The sequence below is a fragment of the Anguilla rostrata genome, chromosome 9 (assembly GCF_018555375.3).
Source record: "Anguilla rostrata isolate EN2019 chromosome 9, ASM1855537v3, whole genome shotgun sequence".
Taxonomy (NCBI): Eukaryota; Metazoa; Chordata; class Actinopteri; order Anguilliformes; family Anguillidae; genus Anguilla; species Anguilla rostrata.
The window spans coordinates 35,849,289-35,871,560 of NC_057941.1; the positions used below are offsets into that span (position 1 = coordinate 35,849,289).

At 39.4% G+C, this 22,272-nt stretch overlaps 1 protein-coding gene across 1 annotated transcript; it reads left to right on the forward strand.

Moving 5' to 3' along the window:
- The first annotated feature begins 6,128 nt into the window (after positions 1-6,128).
- On the forward strand, positions 6,129-19,089 carry bnip1b (BCL2 interacting protein 1b). The gene is made up of 6 exons (XM_064352007.1): positions 6,129-6,273; positions 10,828-10,920; positions 12,052-12,143; positions 12,678-12,782; positions 15,451-15,569; positions 16,133-19,089. Exons 1-6 carry the CDS (start codon positions 6,190-6,192, stop codon positions 16,327-16,329), a joined length of 690 nt encoding a protein of 229 aa, XP_064208077.1. The 5' UTR covers positions 6,129-6,189; the 3' UTR covers positions 16,330-19,089.
- The last annotated feature ends 3,183 nt before the right edge of the window (positions 19,090-22,272 follow it).

Genomic DNA, 22,272 nt, shown 5'->3' on the forward strand with positions numbered 1-22,272 from the left:
CGTGTTCTCGCATACCAGCTGAACCAAATTTAATCTGGCGGGAAAAACCTGCATTGCGTTCCGACTCGTTCCGTCATTTAGGATTGGTCCGATCAGTTCGGTGTTAACCCAGTCCAAATCGCAGACTCAAGTTGCCAACATTCGCGCAATTAGCGCGAGCAAGCTGCTCGAACTGAGAACGAGCTGGATTTCACCTTATTTTCTAAAATGCACGCAGTAATGCGTTAATATACCCTGACTTATATGGCCATGTGCCAAAAGTATCTCAACGCAAGCTCAGCTGAAGTTTTGAGAGGGACTGGCCGGTATCTCAGAGGGGTTGTTTTATTTGAATTTCAATTTGTTTTCCATCTTAAGATTGTTGTAATTGTGCAGTAGTAGCAAGAAGAAAAAAAAAGACTTCTGATTTCCACTTGTCTTCAGAAGCCCCTGCATAGAAACAGCATAGGCCTGACTTACCTCATGATATTGTTTGGGATCATTTAAGATGGCATACTTTCTCAGAAACCAGAATGATGTTTAAGAATGTTAAAGGAGAGAGAGAGAGAAAGAGAGAGAGAGAGAGTTATTACAGGCAGTGTAGATGACATCATCTATTCCGTCCATGGTTTTGTCTTGACCACAGTGTCTCCTTTTGTAAATAAACAGTAGCATATGCTAAAATAGTGTGTTTATTATTACATGTAAGATGAAAGAGAAAGCACTTTGTCTTCTTTTTTTAAAGTATGTTTTCTTTTTTTCCTTACAATTGCTGCTATATCCAGCTCATCAGAATGCTGCAGTGTGAGCACTGAACTTCAGTGACCTGACAGAGACAGGAAGAGAGTGTAAAGTCTAGAGAGGACATCCAATCATTGCAGAGTTCTTTTGTTCTGATGACTCATGATGATGTCATGAATCATTTGCCTTCAGTGGAGATTTCCTATGGAAAGCAGAATCTGCTTCGGCTTCTTCTCTTCAGGTTGATATAGTATGTATATATATAAAGAAGTGTCTGGATATCTTCCGAATGTTTCCACATCAATTATTATTTTTTAAATTACTGGTTTAAATGTTCTTAGTTTTGCTCTGATTTGGGGGGCGTCTGCTGTGTCTGGAGACTTTATTTTTTTTGCTGAAAGCTCTCCTCTCTGGATAGGTTCAGAGGAAAAGCCTATATCCGTGTACTGTATGCAATACGCCCTTGGCAGTGGAGAGTTAATTAGATGACAGGCGCCGCAGGCCATTCATCCATTCACAAAAGTTAGCCAAGCTTAGGTGTAAACCATTGTTGCTGTGGAAATATATCCTGGCTCTCATTGTACTGTAAACAACTAAAAGCACTTCAGGCTGGCCATGGGCCCAAACTGGTGATGAGCGAACGTTAATGAGAAGGGGATTGGATGTTTTCAGCTGCATCTGCTGCGTTCTCAAATAGCAGAGAGTTTTTTATTGCTGTAGTTTCACAAAATTAAAAAGCAAGGTGTTCTTTGTGTATTGTTGAAGAAAATATTCATTACGTGATGAAATCGGCTTCACCGTTTAACCTGGAGTGACTCTGTGGCATTTTAAAAGTCTAGAAAAGGGTTGTAAATTCAATGCTGTTGACTATTATTTCTCCTTACTTTGCTGATGATAAGAGAGCAAGTCAGCAATTTCAATTTCTTATGATTTTGACATGCTTACAGTGTGTCTCGCGCACGTGTGTGTGTGTGTGTGTGTATGGGAGGGTGTGTGCATGTAACAATGCTGTTGATGGTTCACTATGCAGGTTTTAAAGCAAAATATTATAATTCTTCAGTTTTTTTTAGATTACTAGTCTTCAGTTTTATTTTTTTTAGAGTGGGGCTCAGGCTTTTGAAAGGTTTGCTTTATAATCAGTAATCACTCAGCATAGTCCTATGTTTATGAAAGTGGACGATCTTGCATTGTACTGGCCTGGTCAGGCGACTTCTAAAAGCGGTCATTGGCAAAGTTCACTCAACCAAACATGGTATTTCGTGAACTGGAGGGGACCCGATGGGTCTCGCATTACCTCTGAAGAAGTCCTGTCTTAACGCAGCAAAATAAATTTGTGCTTTTAAACTCGTATTGCCTGCGGGATGTTGTTGGTTGTCCTACAGGTTTGATGCTCTTGTATTTCATCATACATAAAGGCATTGCTTTGAAACTAATGTTAACGCAGTTTATACATATTGTATAGAACCTCCTCCCAATTCATTCCTGACGGATGTGCTTACACTCCAAAATTGTATAGTATGTCAAGTTTTTTTTGGTTTTTGTGGGAATGAATAAAGTAGAATAGATGTATTTCATTAGATAAAGGACTCAGTACTGGGTATGTGCTTGTCATGGCCCCTAGTGCATGCAGTTTCAGCTCAGGTGACCTAATTAGTACGCTTCTAAGAACCATTGTTGGAATCAACCTGGCCTTGCATTTGACAGACATCTACAGTACATTGGTGAAGACAGCTGAGGCCCTTTCGATTATGGCTGCAGTATCTGAAATAATAGAAAATGAGCAACGGAGAAACTGGGAGAAATTAAAGGTTATTTTCTAGATATTGCTCATAACCTGGCCCATTTGTGTTCTGTTCTGTATCTGTTTTTGAAGCCATGAAAGTACAAATGGGTACTTTCTAGAGACATCAGAGAGGAATAAATTATAAATACCCCAAAGGTATTTGCACTTGGTTTTGCAAAATATCCAACTTATTTTTAATACAATGCCTGCTCAATCAGGTGCCTTAATTAAAAATGAGAATTAAAACTTGATTTCTTTTTTTCCCTCAAGTGTTCAACATTTTTTAATACCAACAAGTTTAATCTGATTTTAGCCCAACATACCAAACATTTCAATTCCTAGTTTTATTTTTGCATGTTTCAGCAATTTGGCAATTACATTTTCAGCAAAAAGCTGTAGTTGACCTGCACTAGATGGATTGCATTGAGTATTGACCTTACAGATGAATGTAGTTTTCCTTCAAAGGATTAAAAAATAGCATGGTAAAAATATTAAAATGCAAAGACGTATAACACAGAGACTGTCCACAGAGAACTACAGTTACATTTTATATGAATTTTAATTTGTCTCTCACAGAAGTTCACTGTATGCTCTATGGTCAGCTTATTTTCTCTGTGTTGTAAAGCTGTATTGCATTTTTTAAATTAATGCAGGTGTTTTGTTTTTCATTTAAGATGTATTTGGCTTTTTTATGTTTGTGTCCTCACCTCTTTATTGTTTCCTTTATCCTGTCCAATTAGTAGTTTTATGGGTTTATTTATTTATTTAAGTATGAAAATCACCATTCACAGCACCATGAAGATTTGTTTATATGGAAATTCAGCAGGTCAACCCAGGGCTGTATCAAATAGGGTTTTGTGTGGGGTTTTTTTTAAAGGTAAATGTAGATATATTCCGTAAGGGCAGTCTTAAGCACTTCACTGATGTGTCCCTTCAGAATTAATCGAGATCAATGTGCCTCTTAATTTTGCTGTACTGTAAACATTTCGGATGAATCTTTCTCATAGCAGTGTTGCATAGTAACACGGAGGTGGCCTTCAGCAGTTGTTCGTCAATGAACAAACCTTGGTTTTTAAACAGAAAATGGCGTGTGAGAGATTGGCATCTCTAACCTAAGATGGAGAGGCGCGTAAGCCTTTTTGTCTTCTTCCAGACCACTGTGGTGTTGGGCTGTTTTGAACATCACGTGCGTGTTCACACAGCTTGAACCGTCTTTTCCAAGCGTTACATTCAGACAGGACCCAGGAATATTTATAAAATCCAGTCCACCTTCAGAGTTCATTGAAGTATGCTGACTTCTCTGAACAGGGTGGGCACTCGATTCCCTTTAACAGTCAAACAAATGTGCTTCTTTTTATTGTAACGGACTATATAAAAAAATAGGAAAATTTACGGTTGGAACTACATACTGTTACCTCCGACGGTGCGACAGTAATGAATCTGTAAAGTACTAGAACGGTTTCTTTTCATGCGTCATGACCGCGGCTGCTCCGAAATCTGTTCACGCTGCTAAGATACCGGCGTAAAGCGTCATGACTCTCTTCAATAGCCGGGGCTTTTGTGAAATAGCCGACGTGTGTGTACGATCAACGTGTTTTCCAGTTGATCAGTTTACTGGAGGGCTGAAAGCTACCACATTGGTGCTTTACTTAAGAAATGTGAGGCTGAACAGGGTCCCATGGGATGGGTGGGCATATGCTTTCTCACCATCAACAGAGTGGGAGACCCACCCGTCACTGAACAATACTGATTAAAAAGAAGTAGAAGGAAAAAAAAAAAATCTTGACCAAGCACACAGACTGATTTCTTATTCAGGAGTTACATTTCCTTCCAAACTTGAAACAGTCAAAAATACCTGACAGCAATATCAACGTCAAACAAAAACAACGAATGTTCTGTACATTCATCAATAACAACAACAAAAAATGAAGATACACCTGTACTACTTCAAACCACAAAACTGTTAAATTGTTATGCATCTGTGCAACATTTGATTTTTTTTTTGGAAAAAAAAATCAAGAAACCTCACCCTCTTCTAAAAACACACAGTACCCTTGTTGTCATGCTTCTGATGTTGTATGGTAAACTACTTGAGAACTAGCATGGGTTTTTTAAGGTAACTATTAGTGTGTGTATACTCCCAAAGTGTAATCTTGTTTCTTAGTAGGAAGACTGTATTTCATTGCTAAGTGCTCTGTTGAAGACATTTTGGTGACATTTTTAAGAAAATCTGCAGATGTGCATCCTTCTGAAACTAACAGTAGCTTGATCCTATTAGTCAGGTCTACAGTATCTTTGTAATTCACATATGCCTGTTCAAAACAATATCTAAACAGCTATTTATGTTTATGTTGTTTAACTGTTGTGCTGGGTTTATGCTTTTATGTTTTGACGTTTATTTTATTTTATTTTTTCCTGAGGCACAATTTGTCGGAGTAGAAATGTGAGGATTATGCCTTGTGTGTGTACAGAGGTAAAGCAAGCTGGCTAAATCTTAATCGATTTTGAAAAATGTGTTTATTTTGTAATTGTGCCTCGTATTTTTATTTTATCACTTTTTTCAAATACCATTGTAATTATTTCACAGCATTGTGTCAACCAGGAGTTGGTACCACATTTGCTTGTAAATGTCTAATTCTATAATTGATTTCATTATTAAAAATAAACTTTAGAAACCATTTCTGTGTTTATTCTTTAACATGCTTATCTGGTTTCATTGTTCCATTGAAATTGAGAGGAAGCATTTTGTCACAGTCAGTTAGCAAAGCAAGTACACTGTGAAATATTAGAGGAAAAGGAATTGCATTATGTTTCCTTAAAACTATTCAGAATGCCATTCTTTTGAATCATAAATGAGTGCTTGAACTACTTTTGACCTTTTCTGAATGTCCATATGAGAGGGGGGGGGGGGTGATGATGATGTTGTAGAAACATTGTCCTTTCATTCCGTTTTAAGATAAAGCTCTTTTAGGGGACACTACCGTTAACAGGTAGCCTACGTAAGCCTGTGGGTTCAGATAAATCAGCCGGTATTTTACTATGCTCTTCTTGTCTATGCAGTTCACCAATATTAACAAAAATCAAGATTTAGCCTACTTGTGTTTTGCACACCATTAGGTCATCACCTCGAACATGGCAGGCTACGTAATTAAGCAGAAAAAATGTGTAGGCCTACAACATGATTGACTAGTTCTATAGCCTACTGAGTGGTATTTTAATTCTATGACACATTCCCGTTACAAGATGACCGTTTGAACGGTTCCTCGGCCACTATCCGTCTCTCCCTATATGGTTCGTGAAGCTGATTCTGCAGCAGCCTGAATAAGCAGAAAATAACTGAACCGAAACCTCCGCTTAGCTGACTCGCGAGACCTGCCGTCGATAATATGAATCTATGCCTGGAAGGTTGCATTTATTTGCTATGCAAGTGTAATGCAGACCAGCCCGTTAAATTCAAACAATAAGGCGAAAACACAGATTATAAAACTGCGAACATACAGTATTTTGTAGGGTACGTGTCTTTCAACATTTGTACGTGTGTTCAGCAGCGAGGTTTACATGTGAGCTCCAAAATATTCCGCTCCTGCAATTTTACCTTCAGAATCAAGTCATGTTAGGGCTTCTTACTTTACTAACGCTTTTGCGGATCAATTGGACGTGTCGCTTGCCGTACAGTCCAAACAATAATGGCGGCCTCCTCGGATGTACACGTCCGAATTTGCGGGCAAGAAATAATTAAATACGACTTGGAAATAAAAGCTCTAATTCAGGTGAGCATCGGTAAATTGTGTATAGGAATTCTATGTCAATAGTGTTTCTTGCCCAAACGATAACAATACTTGAGCGCACGTATTTTGTTGGTTTGGTTTTCAAGCGCGCCGGTATAGCTAGATTGCTGACGTTGTCATAAATTTTTCCCCGACCGTGAAGAATGCCTTACTTGTTTACATTTTGAACAGATGTGGCTACGGGGTAAACATCGTTGTTTCCGTCGTTTTCTTCTTACCGTGAAAAGTGCCTGACCCGCAAGCGTAGAAATGTGTTAACACGGCCAACACAATTGCATCGAGAAATACTAGCGTTGGGGGAAAGGATATGTGTTGTAAATGCATTTAGGCGAGATCAAACCTACTATGCATTTTTAAAAAATTAAAATAAAATAAAAAACATTCGTCAGTCACGCTCAATCTGTTTATGGTACCATCATAGTGAGGAGTGTTTCAAACCATATAGCGCTGCACCCCCTTAGAAAAAAAGGGAAAAGAAAAAGTGTAGGCTACATGGGAACTTTAAATATAGACCCACTAGCCTGACTTTAACAACTGTGGGACTAAACTGGCTCACGTTTAGTTAATAAAACTCAAAAGTAACTTCCAATCAGAACATGGCTTAATAGCCTACTAGTTCTGTAATTTTGTATAATTTTTCTGGAGCCTACATGAGTATACTTCATGTACTAAAAGTTGGAAATTGTTCAAGCATAATTCAGGGGTGTATCCATAGTTAGTACATAAGAAAAGTGAGGGGTTCACTTTGGGTTCATGACTGCACAGGCTAACATGTTATTATTGAGAAATTATTTTAAATTAATGGAAATAGGAGAGCTCCTTATTCCTGAACTCCCCTCAGTGCCAGAGACAACACAAAATACATCCCAGTTCAAAGCTTCATGTATCATCTCTCTCTGTACATAAAATTATGTCATTGTCCACTCCTAAATCTTTTGTAACTGCTCAGGTGTCTGAACTATTTGTACTGGTTGGGATGGATCTTGCTGGGAAACTGATGGCAACTCCAAAAGGCAATATGTACACATGCCTCATGGTTGACCACAAAACGAAGTGGGTCGAGGCATATCCACTAAAGTCTAACCAAGCAGAGGATGTAGCGTAATGCATTGTGGAATTTTTCAATATGATTGGAGCTCTTAAAAGAATTCTCACCGACAGAGGAGGGGAATTTGGGAATAAGGTGCTGTTCTATCATCCTACTACTTGAATAAAGGAACTTTGACGAGATGGACCACATAAAGTTTTTTTTTTTTGATCAGTTTTTTAAATTTATTTTCTATTTTCAAAAACATCACCAGGAATTAAGAGTTGGAAATAGAATAGCAGATACAACAACAAAAAGAAAACAGACAAATCATGTTAGACACACACATACGTACATACATATGAATATACAACTGTGCATGTACACCCGGACGGACGTGCACGCACACACACACACATACACATGCACACACACACACATTCCAGCATAAGCTAACTATTGTATTAATCTCTTAATTTCCCCTGTTGCAAGGTCCCGATACAGCAGGTTAACTGCTTTTACTCTGCATTCTTGCAGCAGCTAATTCTGAGTGACGTATTTCTAAAAATGCAGGAAGCCATTCCCCCATCTCCAGCGAATGTGGTGGTTTCCAATGGCATGCGATCATCCTCTGGGTAGCTGTCATGCCAGCCAAAAGGAGGCCCATAAAGTTTTATAAGCACACTAATGTAGCATTCTTTCTTAAAATAAGATAGTCTACTTAGTTCACTTTTGAACAAGTATAGCCTACACATCAGGAAAATATACTTAAGATTACACTTTGCAACATTTAGTACACCAAGTATTCTCAAGTAGGCTGCAGAATTTATACTAAAATACTTAACTAGTAGTAAGGCACTAGTGCTCAGTGGATGTTTAAGTTACTGCTGAGTTTTATAAACTAGAACGTGAGCCAGTTAAATCACAAAGTTGTCACAATCAGACTAGTTGGCCTATATTTAAAGTTAACGAGTAGCCTACAGTTTTTATTAAATTTTATTAAGGGGGTGGTTTTATGGTTTTAAACACTCCGACGGCATTATAAACATATCGTTTATAAGAGCATTTTTATATTTTTGTGCATGGTTGGTTTGATCTAAATTCAGTTACAGAATATAGCGCTTTTTTCCAAAAATAGTATTTCTGGATGTAATTGTGTCGCTGTGTTAACACACTTCTACGCTCGCGGGTCAACTGCGGTGCGTTTTTGCTTTGCGGCCATTTAACTGTTAATGTCAGCTTAGAAGGGTTATCCAGCGGGTAGCCTACATTATGAAGATCTTTTGGTCAGGTCAGTACCAGTGGCGTCGCTAGGGGTGGGCTTCTGGGGCTGAAGCCCCGGATGTTTTTCGTCCAGCCCCGGACACTTTGACACAAATAAATAAATAAATAAATAATAATTTGACACCCGAAAAAAAAGAGATACTGCACCAAATATCATTCCCTTTAATGGAGCCCTAACATAAACAAATCACCCTCTTCAAATCGAGCAGTAAGTAACCTAACCGACTAGTAGGCGCAGTAGGTTGCAATCAGACGATTCGATGGCTAGCACTGGTACAGTAAAGTTCAGTCACAGAGTTCTGAGTGACAGACTGACAGCGCCGCTCATAGACTACGCACTATGCACAGTTCTGTAGACGAGTCAGAATATTTCTCGTTCAGTAACGTTAGTGTCAGTGAACTGTCTGACACGATGGATATCTGCTGATTTTTAAAGAGAATATCGAGGCTGGTTGTTGAGGAGGAGATTCAGGAGAATAATGATGAGATTGCAGAGCAGCTAGCTTCAGGTTTGTGCAGGGCAACACAGGGTTGATGATACTGGCTATGCAGCTAATTGTGCTGAACTAAAATCAGATTTAGAAGTGTAACGTCAGCAAAATAATTATTCTTGATGCCAGGCAGCTCAGTAACGTTAGTACGGCTAACGTTAGCTAACAACGTTAGTTAGCTAGCTAACGTAACTGGCTGGCTAAGTCACCTAACGTTGTTAGCTGTGTATTCTTTATAGCTTGCCTGCCCAGTGCCTTACCTGTTTACATGCTAGTATGAATTTTTTTTTTTTTTTAAGCCATTACATATCATCACTCACAGCTGCATATTATAAAGCAGCTAGGTAGTTAGCTAGCGATTTGTGGCTAGTATTTTGTTTATTAATTTAGTTACAGTATATCTTATACATATTCTGATAACTGTGTTTGTATAGCCAGAATCACGTGGCTATTTACTCTGTTAGTCTGTTTCTCTACTGTAACATAACCAGTTACATTAATTCATTATGTAACTACATCTAGCATCTTTCCCTCGATCCTGACAAGTCTTCCAGTTCCTGCCGCTGAAAAATATCCCCACAGCATAATGCTGCCATTACCATGCTTCACCGTAGGGATGGTATTGGCCAGGTGATGAGCGGTGCCTGGTTTTCTCCAGACATGACGCTTGGCATTGTGGCCAGTAAGTTCAATCTTGGTTTCATCAGAGCAGAGAATCTTGTTTCTCATGGTCTGAGAGTCCTTTAGGTCCCTTTTCGCAAACTCCATCCAAGCAGGCTGTCATGTGCCTTTTACTGAAGAGTGACTTCCATCTGGCCACTCTACCATAAAGGCCTGATTGGTGGAGTGCTGCAGAGATGGTTGTCCTTCTGGAAGGTTCTCCCATCTCCACAGAGGAACTCTGGAGCTCTGTCAGAGTGGCTATCGGGTTCTTGATTACCTCCCTGACCAAGTTCCATCTCCCCCGATTGCTCAGTTTGGCCAGGTGGCCAGCTCCAGGGAGATTCCTGGTGGTTCCAAACTTCTTACATTTAAGAATGATGGGAGGCCTCTGTGTTCTTTGGGACCTTCAATGCTGCAGAATTTTTTTTTGTACCCTTCCCTAGATCTGTACCTCAACACAATCCTGTCTCGGAGGTCTATGGACAATTCCTTCGACCTCATGGCTTGGTTTTTTCTCTGACATGCACTGTCAACTGTGGGACCTTATATAGACAGGCGTGTGCCTTTCCAAATCATGTCCAATCAATTGAATTTACCACAGGTGGACTCCAATCAAGTTGTAGAAACATGTCAAGTATGATCAATGGAAACAGGATGCACCTGAGCTCAATTTTGAGTGTCATAGCAAAGGGTCTGAATACTTATGTAAATGTGATATTACAGTTTAAAATTTTTTTTTGAATTTTCCAAAATTTCTAAAAACCTGTTTGTGCTTTGTCATTGTGGGGGTATTGTATGTAGATTGATGAGAAGAAAAATGAATTTAATCAATTTTAGAATAAGCTTATAACGTAACAACATGTGGAAAAAGTGAATGGGTCTGAATACTTTCCGAAGACACTGTATGTGGAATAGAGCACTACGAACAACGGTTCGAGTGTTGTTAATTTGATGGAATATTAAAAGTGGAAAAACGATTGATAACTAATGTAGACCACTCAGTTAGCTATATAGTAGAGTTTGATTACCTTTCTTGCAGCTGACAACAGAATACATTTTGTTTCAAACCAGGATATCAGAGAATGTCCAGGTCCTCAAAGCGAGCTGATGGATTTAAACTCAAAAGTTAAAGAGAAATTTGGTCAGCTCCGACTGCGGATTCAGGTGAGTCACCAGGAATAGTTTGGTTCCTGTAACAATCAGTTAGGTAGTTTTTAAAAATGTATTTTCATATTTATTTTTTATTATTTTATTTCAGTGTTGACTTGACCACAGTGCCACTATCAGTGTTTTTTCTGTTAGTGTATTCATTGCTGTTTAGCAACTGCTGTGATCAATCTATTACCTATTGTATGCATACACTTGTGAACTGTACTGCCAGTTTAAGGTTCAGTGTAAAGTAGCAATTTATTCATACTTTGCCTCACACACTATCAAATGCAGAGTGCACGCTTGCTTACATACAGGAAATGTTTTGTGTGTGTGTTAGCATTTGTTTATATATATGTGCACGTTCTGAGAATTTCACGTTTGCTCTGGGACAGATCTAAAAGTCATTTGTGCAGGGAAGAAAATATGAGCGAGGCCCCTTGTACACACATGCACACACGCACACACACACACACACAGATATATCTACATACACACCCCACCTCTAGGGGCCCCCCTGGACCTGCTAGTGCACAGCAAAGCTTTCCCAGTTATACTGTCTTAGCTGCACCCTTGTGTGTAGGAGTGCTTCATGCTTATGTCTGTGAGGGTTTGGTATTAGTGCATCCGGGGGAAGAAATGAATTAATTCCACAGCATCACCTGACTGCCTTCCAGCATAGAAGAAGAGTTGTAAAGACCGCAGATATGTACTCATTGAAGAAGGAAGCCCATGGTCTTGTGCTGCCTTCTCGGGTTGACATAATGTTGTAGCAGTCATGGGAAGCATGCAGTTGCAATTAGGCATTCCAAGCTAAGACGGGAGCAAAACAAAAGAATTTCCCATAATTCCATGGGAAAACTCCCAGGATGTAATCTTGCATATGTGCAAAAGATTGCATTGAATTTTGCAAAGCTAAAAGTATGGTTTGTCCTAGCATGTGAAAGAATTTTTCTGTTATTAGGTCAGTGGGACTCATCAGATCTTTAGCTGTTTGACATATAATGACTTCCTTTAAAACTGACCGTGTTATGTTTTAGCTGCATTGTGTATTTTTATATTAATTATAGTATTAGATAGTTCTTTCGGGAAGGCTGTGATAAACCTGTGCGGAATGATTCCTACTAACAGTGTTCTGCCTGACAGAACCTAGAGCAGATTGGTAAGGAGCAGGACAAGGAGACAGACAAGCTCGCCATCCTGAGCGAGACAGAGAGCCACCGTAAGCAGATGCTGAGGTAAGAGTTTGAGGGGTCGGTGTGGGCATGTGACCAGGCAAATGATTTAAATACTCCTGACATCATCAGGGAATACCTAATGGGAATCAGAAAGTCTTCTCTTATTGTGAAAAGCATCTTCTTCTTCGTCTTAGTCTTAGTCTTTGTCATCTTCTTTTTCAAGATGCAGCATTCAATTGAATGCCTGCAACAAAAATCCATATGTCCATATGTGTCGGAAATGCATGTATGCAACTGTTCTGTTCATTGTCAAGTAAACATTACATCACACTGTCCACACAGCAGCACAGGAGAGTTCTGGCACTGTTGTTAGCTGGCTGTCCCATCAAATCTAGATCTACAGCTGGCATTCATTCCTGTAGATTGTGAACTGTCTTGGCTTTTAAGGAAGTAGCTAGTTGTTGACATGAGCTAACGTATTTACACTGCTTTTACACCTCAGCACCACGTGTCATTTCTGGTGAATGTCCAAACTGTGTGTTTGTGTAGTTCTGCTTTCTTTCCTGTTGACGGTGTTGTCCCTGATGGTTACAGTAACCAGATGGCATGGAGGAAGGCTAACCTGGCCTGTAAGATGTCCATTGACAGAGTGGAGAAAGATGAACTCCTCCTGGGTGGAGATGCTTCAGTGAGACAGCGGTAAGGAGGGCTGAACTGTTTAGTTGACATCCTCAGAAAGTGAACTTAAGATTTGTTTCCACTTACCCAGAGCAGCATCTATTCATCCAGATAGATTTGCAAATCCTGCAAATATGAAGGTCCAAAGCCATGCAATGCTTTGTAAGTAGTTAGCAACACTTTAAATTCAACCTTGGATTTAACAGGGAGCCAATGCAATGATTTAAGAACAGGAGTGATATTCTCTGAGCAGCGTGTGTGGGAAAGTACTCTGGCTGCTGCATTTTGTACTAATTGAAGTCACTATAACAGAGTCTGGTAGGCCAGTAAACAAAGCATTGCAATAATCAAGCCTAGATATTATAAAGGTATGAACCAGCATTTCGGAATCTTCCTTAGACAGGATTGGTCTCAATTTCACAATATTACGCAGGTGGAAGTAGGATGTCTTGACTACCGAGTTTACCAAGTTAATGTGGGCATCCAGGCAAAGCTCAGGATCCATTATGACTCCCAGATTTTTTATGGTTTTTGATGGTTTAAAAGAATGGCCATCAAATGGCACATCTGAACATGGGGACTTCTGTCTTTTTGGAGTTAAGTTTAAGGTTTAAGTTTATGGGGCGACATGGCTCAGGAGGTAAGAGCGATTGTCTGGCAGTTGGAGGGTTGCCGGTTCAAACCCCAGCCTGGGCGTGTCGAAGTGTCCTTGAGCAAGACACCTAACCCCTAACTGCTCTGGCGAATGAGAGGCATTAATTGTAAAGCGCTTTGGATAAAAGCGCTATATAAATGCAGTCCATTTACCATTTACCATTTAAGGCAGTTTGTTGCCATGCCTGGATTTCATTGAGACACTGAGACGAAGCAGCAACTTCCATCTCTGGTTTCATGGGAAGTGAGCAGTATATTTGTGTGTCATCAGTGTAACAATGAAATCCAAGGTTGAACTTCTCAGTAATGGCAGAAAGGGGGAGCATATACAGGCTGAACAACAGAGGCCCGAGCACAGATCTCTGTGGGTCACCACACCTCACATCACCCCTTTCAGAGCATGAATCACCCTAACAAACAAATTGTTGGCGGTTTGACAAATAGGAGTAAAACCACTCAAGGGAAGTGCCTCCAATCCCTGTATGGGTGTGCATTCTCTCCAGTAAGATACTGTGATCAACGGTATCAAAAGCAGCTGAGAGATCCAAAAGAACTAAAATAGATAGCTGCCCAGTATCAGCTCATCACAGAAGGTCATTGCTGACCCTTATCAAAGCAGTCTCAGTGCTATGCCCAGAACGGAAGTCAGATTGAAACTTCTCCAACATTTCCATTGAGATATTCTTGAAGTTGGTTTACCACTATTTTTTCTACCACTTTTGATAGAAATGGTAGCTGTATCAGCTCACCCTGATACAGATATGTTTTTGTGGTGCTCAAAGTGGCAGAAATTTACATATGAAAAACTCAACAGCAACGTCTCTTTCTAAATATATAATTACACGGTTACTCACAAAAACCCACAGACATTGCTGTGCAGTTTCAGTGAATGCTACTTTCTACTGAAGTACGCCAACCGTGTGTGACTGCACAAAGTCTCAATAGAAGCACAGCAGTATTTTGGGGCGCAGTGTCAACATTGTTAAAACAGCGTTGAAACTGTGTTTTAAAATGACGTCGACACTGATAATTACTTGTTTTTTTTCAATTTTTGGATTAACTGTCCCTCTAACATACCATTTCCACATACTGTTCCTTTGACCTCACTTCTGATGCCATAATAGCACAGTAATGCAGCACATGCAGTAAATGTACTCAGTTTCATCTCAGTCCTGCTATTTTGTGCTTCCTGTGCAATTTGTGTTTTGGCTTTAAAAGCTACTGTCAACATGTGGCATGACTGTGCATATTTTTAACAGTCACACTGTTTTTTTTGCAATGTGTGTTTAACATTCTTCCACTGGCCATGAAGCATTTCGTCCTCAGAATTTATTAACACCATGACTCATTAATTCTGGAGCAACATGGGTAGTGAGGGGAACCATTAGAAAATGTGAGTTTATTAACCCTTTAAGGTGTAAGATATATGTGATTAGAAGTTTCTTAAATGAGCGTTCTAATGCCGGACGGAGTGTGGCACAGTGGGTAAGGAACTGGGCTTGTAACCGAAAGGTCGCAGGTTCGATTCCCGGGTAAGGACACTGCCGTTGTACCCTTGAGCAAGGTACTTAGCCGAAATTGCTTCAGTATATATATCCAGCTGTATAAATGGATACAATGTAAAATGCTATGTAAAAGTTGTGTAAGTCGCTCTGGATAAGAGCGTCTGCTAAATGCCTGTAATGTAATGTAATGTAATGCTGATGTAACAATCACTACTGGTAACTGAAAAAAAGTTCTAGAATACTGACTTAGTATGTTGAAAAAAAACAAAAAAACACTTCAATTGTTAAAAGAGGTTTAGGGCAGTCTGATGTAGCCACTTTAGTGCCAAAACAGAAGAAAATAGCTTCATGTAAAAAAAAAAAAAAAAAAAAAAATTAAATTAAAATTAAAATTAAAAAAAAATTTGCTTCCTGTTCTCTAACAGTTTGTTTGTCATAACCACGCTGTTATAAGCTTGAGATCAACCATGAGCATGCATAGCCTCCCTTATGATGAACACTAATGCAGCCACTGTTTGCCCCAATCACAGAAAGACAACCAAGGAAAGCCTGGCGCAAACATCCAGTGACATCACTGAGAGTCTGATGAGCATCAGCAGGATGATGTCACAGCAGGTTGAGCAGAGCGAGGAGGCCATCAGCACTCTGGGTAGGTGGAGTCTCCTGGGGTCTGGTGGGTTGTGGTTGCTGGTTTATGAAGCCTCCTGGGTCAGGCTAGATGTTGATTGGTGGATGGTGAAGTCTGTTAGGGGCAGGTTGGAGTTTGATTGGTGGTTTTCCTGTATGTCATTCCAAGGAGCTTCATGTCTGTCTGCTTTTTTGGTGCTTCTTCAAGGGTGCCAAGTGGTTGTATCTAAGAAAATTGATTATGCGTTTTAGAATGCATGTCCTCTGGTGTCTGCAAAAACTTTACAGACCAGGCAACACTGGAACCTGAACTACTCACATTTGGTTCTTTTGCCTTTATAAACGCGTATTGGGACATAAATAGTGTTGCTTAAGATGCCTCTCTTTTTCCTCACTGTCAGTTTCACTTGAGATAATACCCTTGTACAGGGTATGAAGTACATTGAAATTAAGAAGCTTCCCTGTCCAGACAGACTCTCAGCATCTTGCTCTTCCTGTCTTGAACTTCCTGTCCCCACTCAATGCAAGACGCGCAAGAAAGCGTCAGAGCATTGAAGCGTCAGTCATGAATTTTCTGCCCTGTAGCCACGTCCTCCAGGACCGTGCTGGAGACCAACGAAGAGTTCAAGGCCATGACGGGCACTATTCACCTTGGGAGGAGGCTGATCACCAAGTACAACCGGCGGGAGCTCACAGACAAGCTGCTGATCTTCCTGGCCCTGGCGCTCTTCCTCTCCACTGTCCTGTACATTCTGAAGAAACGGCTCTTCCCCTTCCTGTAGAATTCCCCGTCCCATCCCGTCCCGTCCCCTACACTTTGTTTGAAGTTCCGAGCTGTGGGAACGTTGGAAGGGGTGGGGGGGGGGGGGGATTGTTTATGATCGAAGCTCAAAATCTGTTAAAAGGAAAGATCAAGAGCTCACCTGTCAGGCCATTCCTTTTTTATCTCAGCCTCTGAAACAGGATGAGGATTTTACGTTGGGGCGTTTTTACCAGTGATTTCAAACAGCTTAAAGAACAAACGGTTTGCAGAAGCCAACCAAAGAAACGTAACAACAACAAAAAAACATTTTAAAAAGTACATGTCTTTTTAGGCATATTGTATGTGAAGGCTGTTTTTCACAGAAAGCTTTGCAGTTTGAAACAAAATGTGTGCTTTTAAGAATATGAATTTAAGAGGATGCTGGGTGGCTGATCCTTTTAAGGAACTGTCCTAGTGCGTCAGGTATTAAATCCGGGCTGCGCCAGTGCCGACAGTCGCCTGTAGCCCTGTAGGGCGATGCCCAACTGCTGCTTAACCACACCCTGGAAACGGAGGCCCTAACAGCGCCTCCTCGCACACCAGCGACCCCTGCTGGTCGACCGGGGGCCAGCAGGTCCGCCAGTGGAGCTGCACGTGAAGCGTCTTCCTCAGACTCTCGTACTCGAGCCCAAGTCGGTGGTCAATGCCCAGTGACTGCACTTTCCTCAGTCGACAGCTGAACTTGCTGATTAATACGGCTGGGAAATTAAACATTTGGAGAAAGGGGGAGACTACCGTTGCAGGCTGAGGCCTATAGGTTATTCATCTGTGACGCTGATCTTTATCTGTCATTAGTCTGACATGCCTTGGTCTGCAGGAGGGTACTCTAGCCCCACACCACCCAGGTAAACTGGGTTTAAAGGGAACTTCCAGAGCAGAACATGTATGGACTGTATAAGATAATAAAGGATTAGATTGGAAGGTGACTTCTAGTAATTGGCCAGTCACTTCTGGTTCTGGAAAGAACAAAAAGAAAATCTCTCATTTCATATGAGACTTCAACCATATCCTGACTGTCTGTGAGCCAGTACCAAATGGGAGTTGGTGCCATACTTGAAGATGGCAACCTCAGAATGAACTTCAGAGCATGACAGCCTGTTCTGTCTCTGTTCCGGTTAGTTATATGGTGCTTTACATTTTTTTCCACTATCTTCTGTCTACTTCTACTCACAGGAAAAGAGACATTGGCTTTCTGTATATTTTCTCGATGGAGTACATGTTAAATTGGTTTTTCTAGAAGCCAAAATTCTGCAAGAACAACTCAATTTCTTTTTTTTTTAGGAGTAGGACTAACCTAAGCCACACCTGCCTGCCAGTGGCTCTGTTGCAACCGTTATGGTGCATTTTCTTAACATCTGAGTTCCAAAATCAAGCAAGTATTGGATCCCGATTCCCATCCCATCCCACCCCCGGTATATTATTTTGGCGTTTTGATAAGTCTGTAATGACTGCAAATATTTGAACGGTAACACATAAAATATAGAAATATGTAACCTTTGCCCAATCTAATCTGGGCCTCTGTGTTTGGCACTGATCCAGCTTGCGTGACAGGAAGATTATAACGGGATCTCGTGCGCATCAGATAGCTGTAGCCCAGCGTCTGACCTCGCTGTCTGAGGTACTTGCAGCCATTCTGTGCTCAAAACGTAATTACATTTTTTTGGGGGGGTGAGTCTGCCGCCACATTCTACGCCAATACTAATTCTGCTAAATGGCTTTCTTCTGATAAACCAGAGTGGAGAAGCACAGTGGGGTTCAATTGCGCTTTATTCATATGTGCGTTTTTTCCCCTTTTAATCGCTATTGATGTTTGGCTGTCCGGTAATATTTGTAATTGACAGAAAATTCTCTACCTCGTTCGGTATGTAACATGTATAGCGCTTTGTCGTGTACATGTGCTTGCCGTACCGAATGCTTCATTGAAAATACTCGGGCCGAGTGGTATACAGTTGGCAGTGTGTTCATTACACGGCCCGGCTGTAAACTGAAACTATTTTGCGGGAAGACCATTAGTGGTCTGTATGCCCTTCTAGCAACCAATAGTCTTTTAAATTGTTCTGGCATTGGACCGTTAGATGCGGCCACGAGACACGACAGACTTAATCCAGCTCTCGGATGACCGTGAAAGGCCATTAGACCGCGTCCATTTTCCTTCGGTTAAAAACAAATGTTCTTTCCTCGGCCTTTTCTCTTTGTTCCGGTTATTTGGGGATGCCATTTTAAGGCACTCTTGAATTAATGCCAAACGGCCTTACCTAAAAATTACGCCTCCTAGTTTCGGGACGTGCTTCAGAGCTTGTCTGCCAGAAAATGCAGTGTGATGTAAACAGGTGCCTGTATATCCAGAATTAACAAGACTGACGCTGGCTATAAATAACTGTGACATCTAAATTTCGGAACAGTAGATGCCTAATCTTTACAGCAAGTTGTCGAACTTAATGTATACTTGGTAATTTGTAATTTACATTCAGAACATGTATGTTGTCTTTACTAATAGAATGTATTTGAAGTATTTAGACCTTTCAGTGCCTCATGTGGATACATTTTGGAAATTGCACAGGCTTAGCCCCTGATTAGCCACTTGTGGGCTATATGCAGAGTTTCCTATAAGATCAGTTCTCTTCACTGTCTTAAGTAGTGTAATTTCTCAGGAGCTGTTTTAGTCTTCTTTCCTATTGCAGGATTGTGTAAATGTTATATAATGTACATAAACCGAGTAAAAAAATATTGATTCAACTAGTATTGTTTATGTGTGTTTCAAATTCCATTAAGATTGTAGTGTGTGTGTGTCTGTCTGTCTGTCTGCGATGGTTTTCCTCTGTCATGAACGAATTTAGGCAGGTGCAGCAGGTGGCACCATATGGCTTTCTGGTAGCCGGCCGGTGAAACTGGGCAACGTGGTATTAGCAAAATTGTCGGAGATGTGTAGAAAAATGTACCCTATATTTTTTTTCGTATAATACCCTGAAAACCTTGACAATATGGCTTTTCTGTTGCGACTTTCTCTGCCGCGTGGTTTTTTAGACAGCGCGAACACAACGTTCTAAAATATCTTCCTTTCAAGCTAACCATTGAGCACATTTTTATCTCCCGTGAAATATTTTGTCTGGCAAGTTTTGAAATGAGCAGAATTTTGATTAGGAAACTGAAAACATACTCATTTTGATAGTAGGCTATAAGGGCATTGTTTTTCAGTTTTGCACGTGTTTTTCGTGCATCAAAATGTTCTGGAAAGTGTCAGTGATGTGGAATTATGATCACTTGCGTCTATACGCTATATGCGTCGCACTCTGAAGGTTTATAAACAGTGCCTCGAATTTACTCAAATAATATATATAGCTTACGATATACAAAACTGCCTACTCACTTATTTGAGTGATTTAGTAAACCATTACTAAGAGATTTTGTTATGGGCTAAAGTTTCAGTGGAACAAGACCAGGTTAAAACCTAGTAGCCTATATGGCTGGACCTAACACATGTGATCCGGTCGACCAATGGTGTAACTTCATCACTCACTCAGTCACTCACTTTGTCAGTCACAGACATTCGCGTTTGTAGGGCTGGCCCCGCTGTTGCGTTCCAGCCAAAATAATACGAAAGCGTTCCCCTTGAAATATTGGACAAACACGTTCTTCTGTGCCAGTTTTCAAGATTCAAGGAGTAGCCTATACATGTAGGCGTATTAAACAAATTCTCTTATAATTATATAACAAATTACTGCCACTGTTTACAAACTCTATAAAGGTAATGGATCTCGTAGTTTATATTAAAAAGGTTATCATTGTCCAGATTTTCATGTAGGCCTCAAGTTATTTGATTTAAAAAAATCCTTATTCTATCAATTAAATTTGCCTTCACGAATTTTGGCGTTTGGGCCTGTTGTAGGCCCGCAATTATCTTTAAACATTTCCTCGTCATAAAAAAATAGGCCTAGTAAACGTACTTTTCATATTTAATTAATGAGTTACTGTGGATATAGGTTATAAAAAACAGAAACATGTATGAACGATTGTGCTTTTGAATATGGTCAGTAAACTGGTTTGAAGATGGGTCTACGCCTTTCCGATTTTACGAATAAAAATATTCAGGGCGAGAAATTGTGGAAAAATATAACTGAGTAGTCACCGCACAGGCAATTTATATCTAGGCTACTAGAATATAGCCTAGAATTAAAACATCATATTGTCACAGAAACATAGCTTGAGTATATTGTAGAAGTAACGTAGCGTGTGCGTTGACTTTAGTATGTTTATTTGTGAAAATTAACGAAACAATTTGCTTGTTCAGGTATTTATTTATTATGCATATATGTCTGCTAATTAACGAATTAATTTAATTTATTATTTTATTTAAAATAGCCTACTTACTGTAGCTACGTAGCATAAATGTTAACACCATAGTCGGATTTGTGCACTACCGAAATCTTGTTGTTTTGAAAAGTATAAACTGAAAACGAATTTGAAATAATTTGTTATCTTGTCAGTTTTACTCTGTAGCTTAGGCCTACTAGCCTACCTGTCCCCCAAAAATATAATACCGTAAATTGAATTCTTTAATACAATGAATGAATACTGAATTTGAATATATGGAGGAACTCATGTCAATATATTGCCATTCTTTGATTAATACTGCATTTTGTTGCATGTGTTAATACATATCCAACGAGACTAAAACGACGATAATTCATGTTTGCAATATATGTTGTTCAGTTAATCAAAACATATTGTGCTCTTCAAAGTAATTTCATGCTTCTAAAAACTCAGTGTTCTGACTGTTACGATGTAGGCTACAGTAGCCTATAATTAATAGTTGAAAATGTTGTCAAAATTGCCTTCAGTTGCCAAGAAATGGAAAATTGCAACACTGCCATTGAATGTTCATATATTCAAATATATAGGATGTTTTGCATAATAAGGAACATTCTCAGTAGTTTGTGCATAGGTTACAATAAGACAATAAACGACAAACATCAAATTTTTTGCTACTCAAAATAACAACGCCATTTTTTCCACGACGATATGGAAAAAAGAATCTTTGGTCTAGTTGTAAAATAAATTATGATATTTATTAAAGCTCTACTTTTTTTTAATCATAAATCATAAAGTTAATGAAAGGCCACCGGAGTAAATTTAACGTTGAGTTTTCGATCTGTCACATCTGGAAAATTGTGGCTTGTAGAATGAATGTTTCCCTTATGGTGTGTGCATGGTAGAATGATATCATTAGTATGAATTTAAATAAAAAAATTAAAAAAACATGGATCTGGAGACGACAGCTTTCAAAGAAATAAACACGAACCAATAGGAAGGATAGAGAAGTAGCCTAGCCTATTATTTATTTTCGATTAGGCCTATACTTATTTTTGTTACAATTAACCTTCCATTAAGTTGAAGTTCAGGTGTTAATATGGAAATCTCCCGTCAGTTTTTAATTTAGTAATCGTAGTAATTCAGTTAATAAATATGTTTCATTGTTTCGTTAGCATAGTTGTTTTTTACAGACAGTTATTGACTTTTGGTTTTGGCCTCAGAGATTTCATTTAAGCCTATTGTTTAGTTTTGGCTGAGTTGTGATTCTTGTTTATATTTTTCTTTTTTTGGAAATTTTAAAGTTTGTTACAATTAAATTGATTCTGTATTATTATTATTTTTTTACCATGTAGGCCTGTCTAATTGTGTTTTAAATAAACATCGTTAATATGTTAATGTAAATTATAATCATATAGGTTGTCTGTTGACACTACCCTAATTTATAGTCATAAAGTAACTTGGGCTAGATGATCTATAAAGGCCTAGGCTATATCTGTTATAAATCATTTAATAAGCCTATTATTATTATTATAACAATAATAATAATAATAATAATAATGTTATAATCATTATAGTGATTCTGTCACTCCCTGTTTATATGTTTGGAATGATA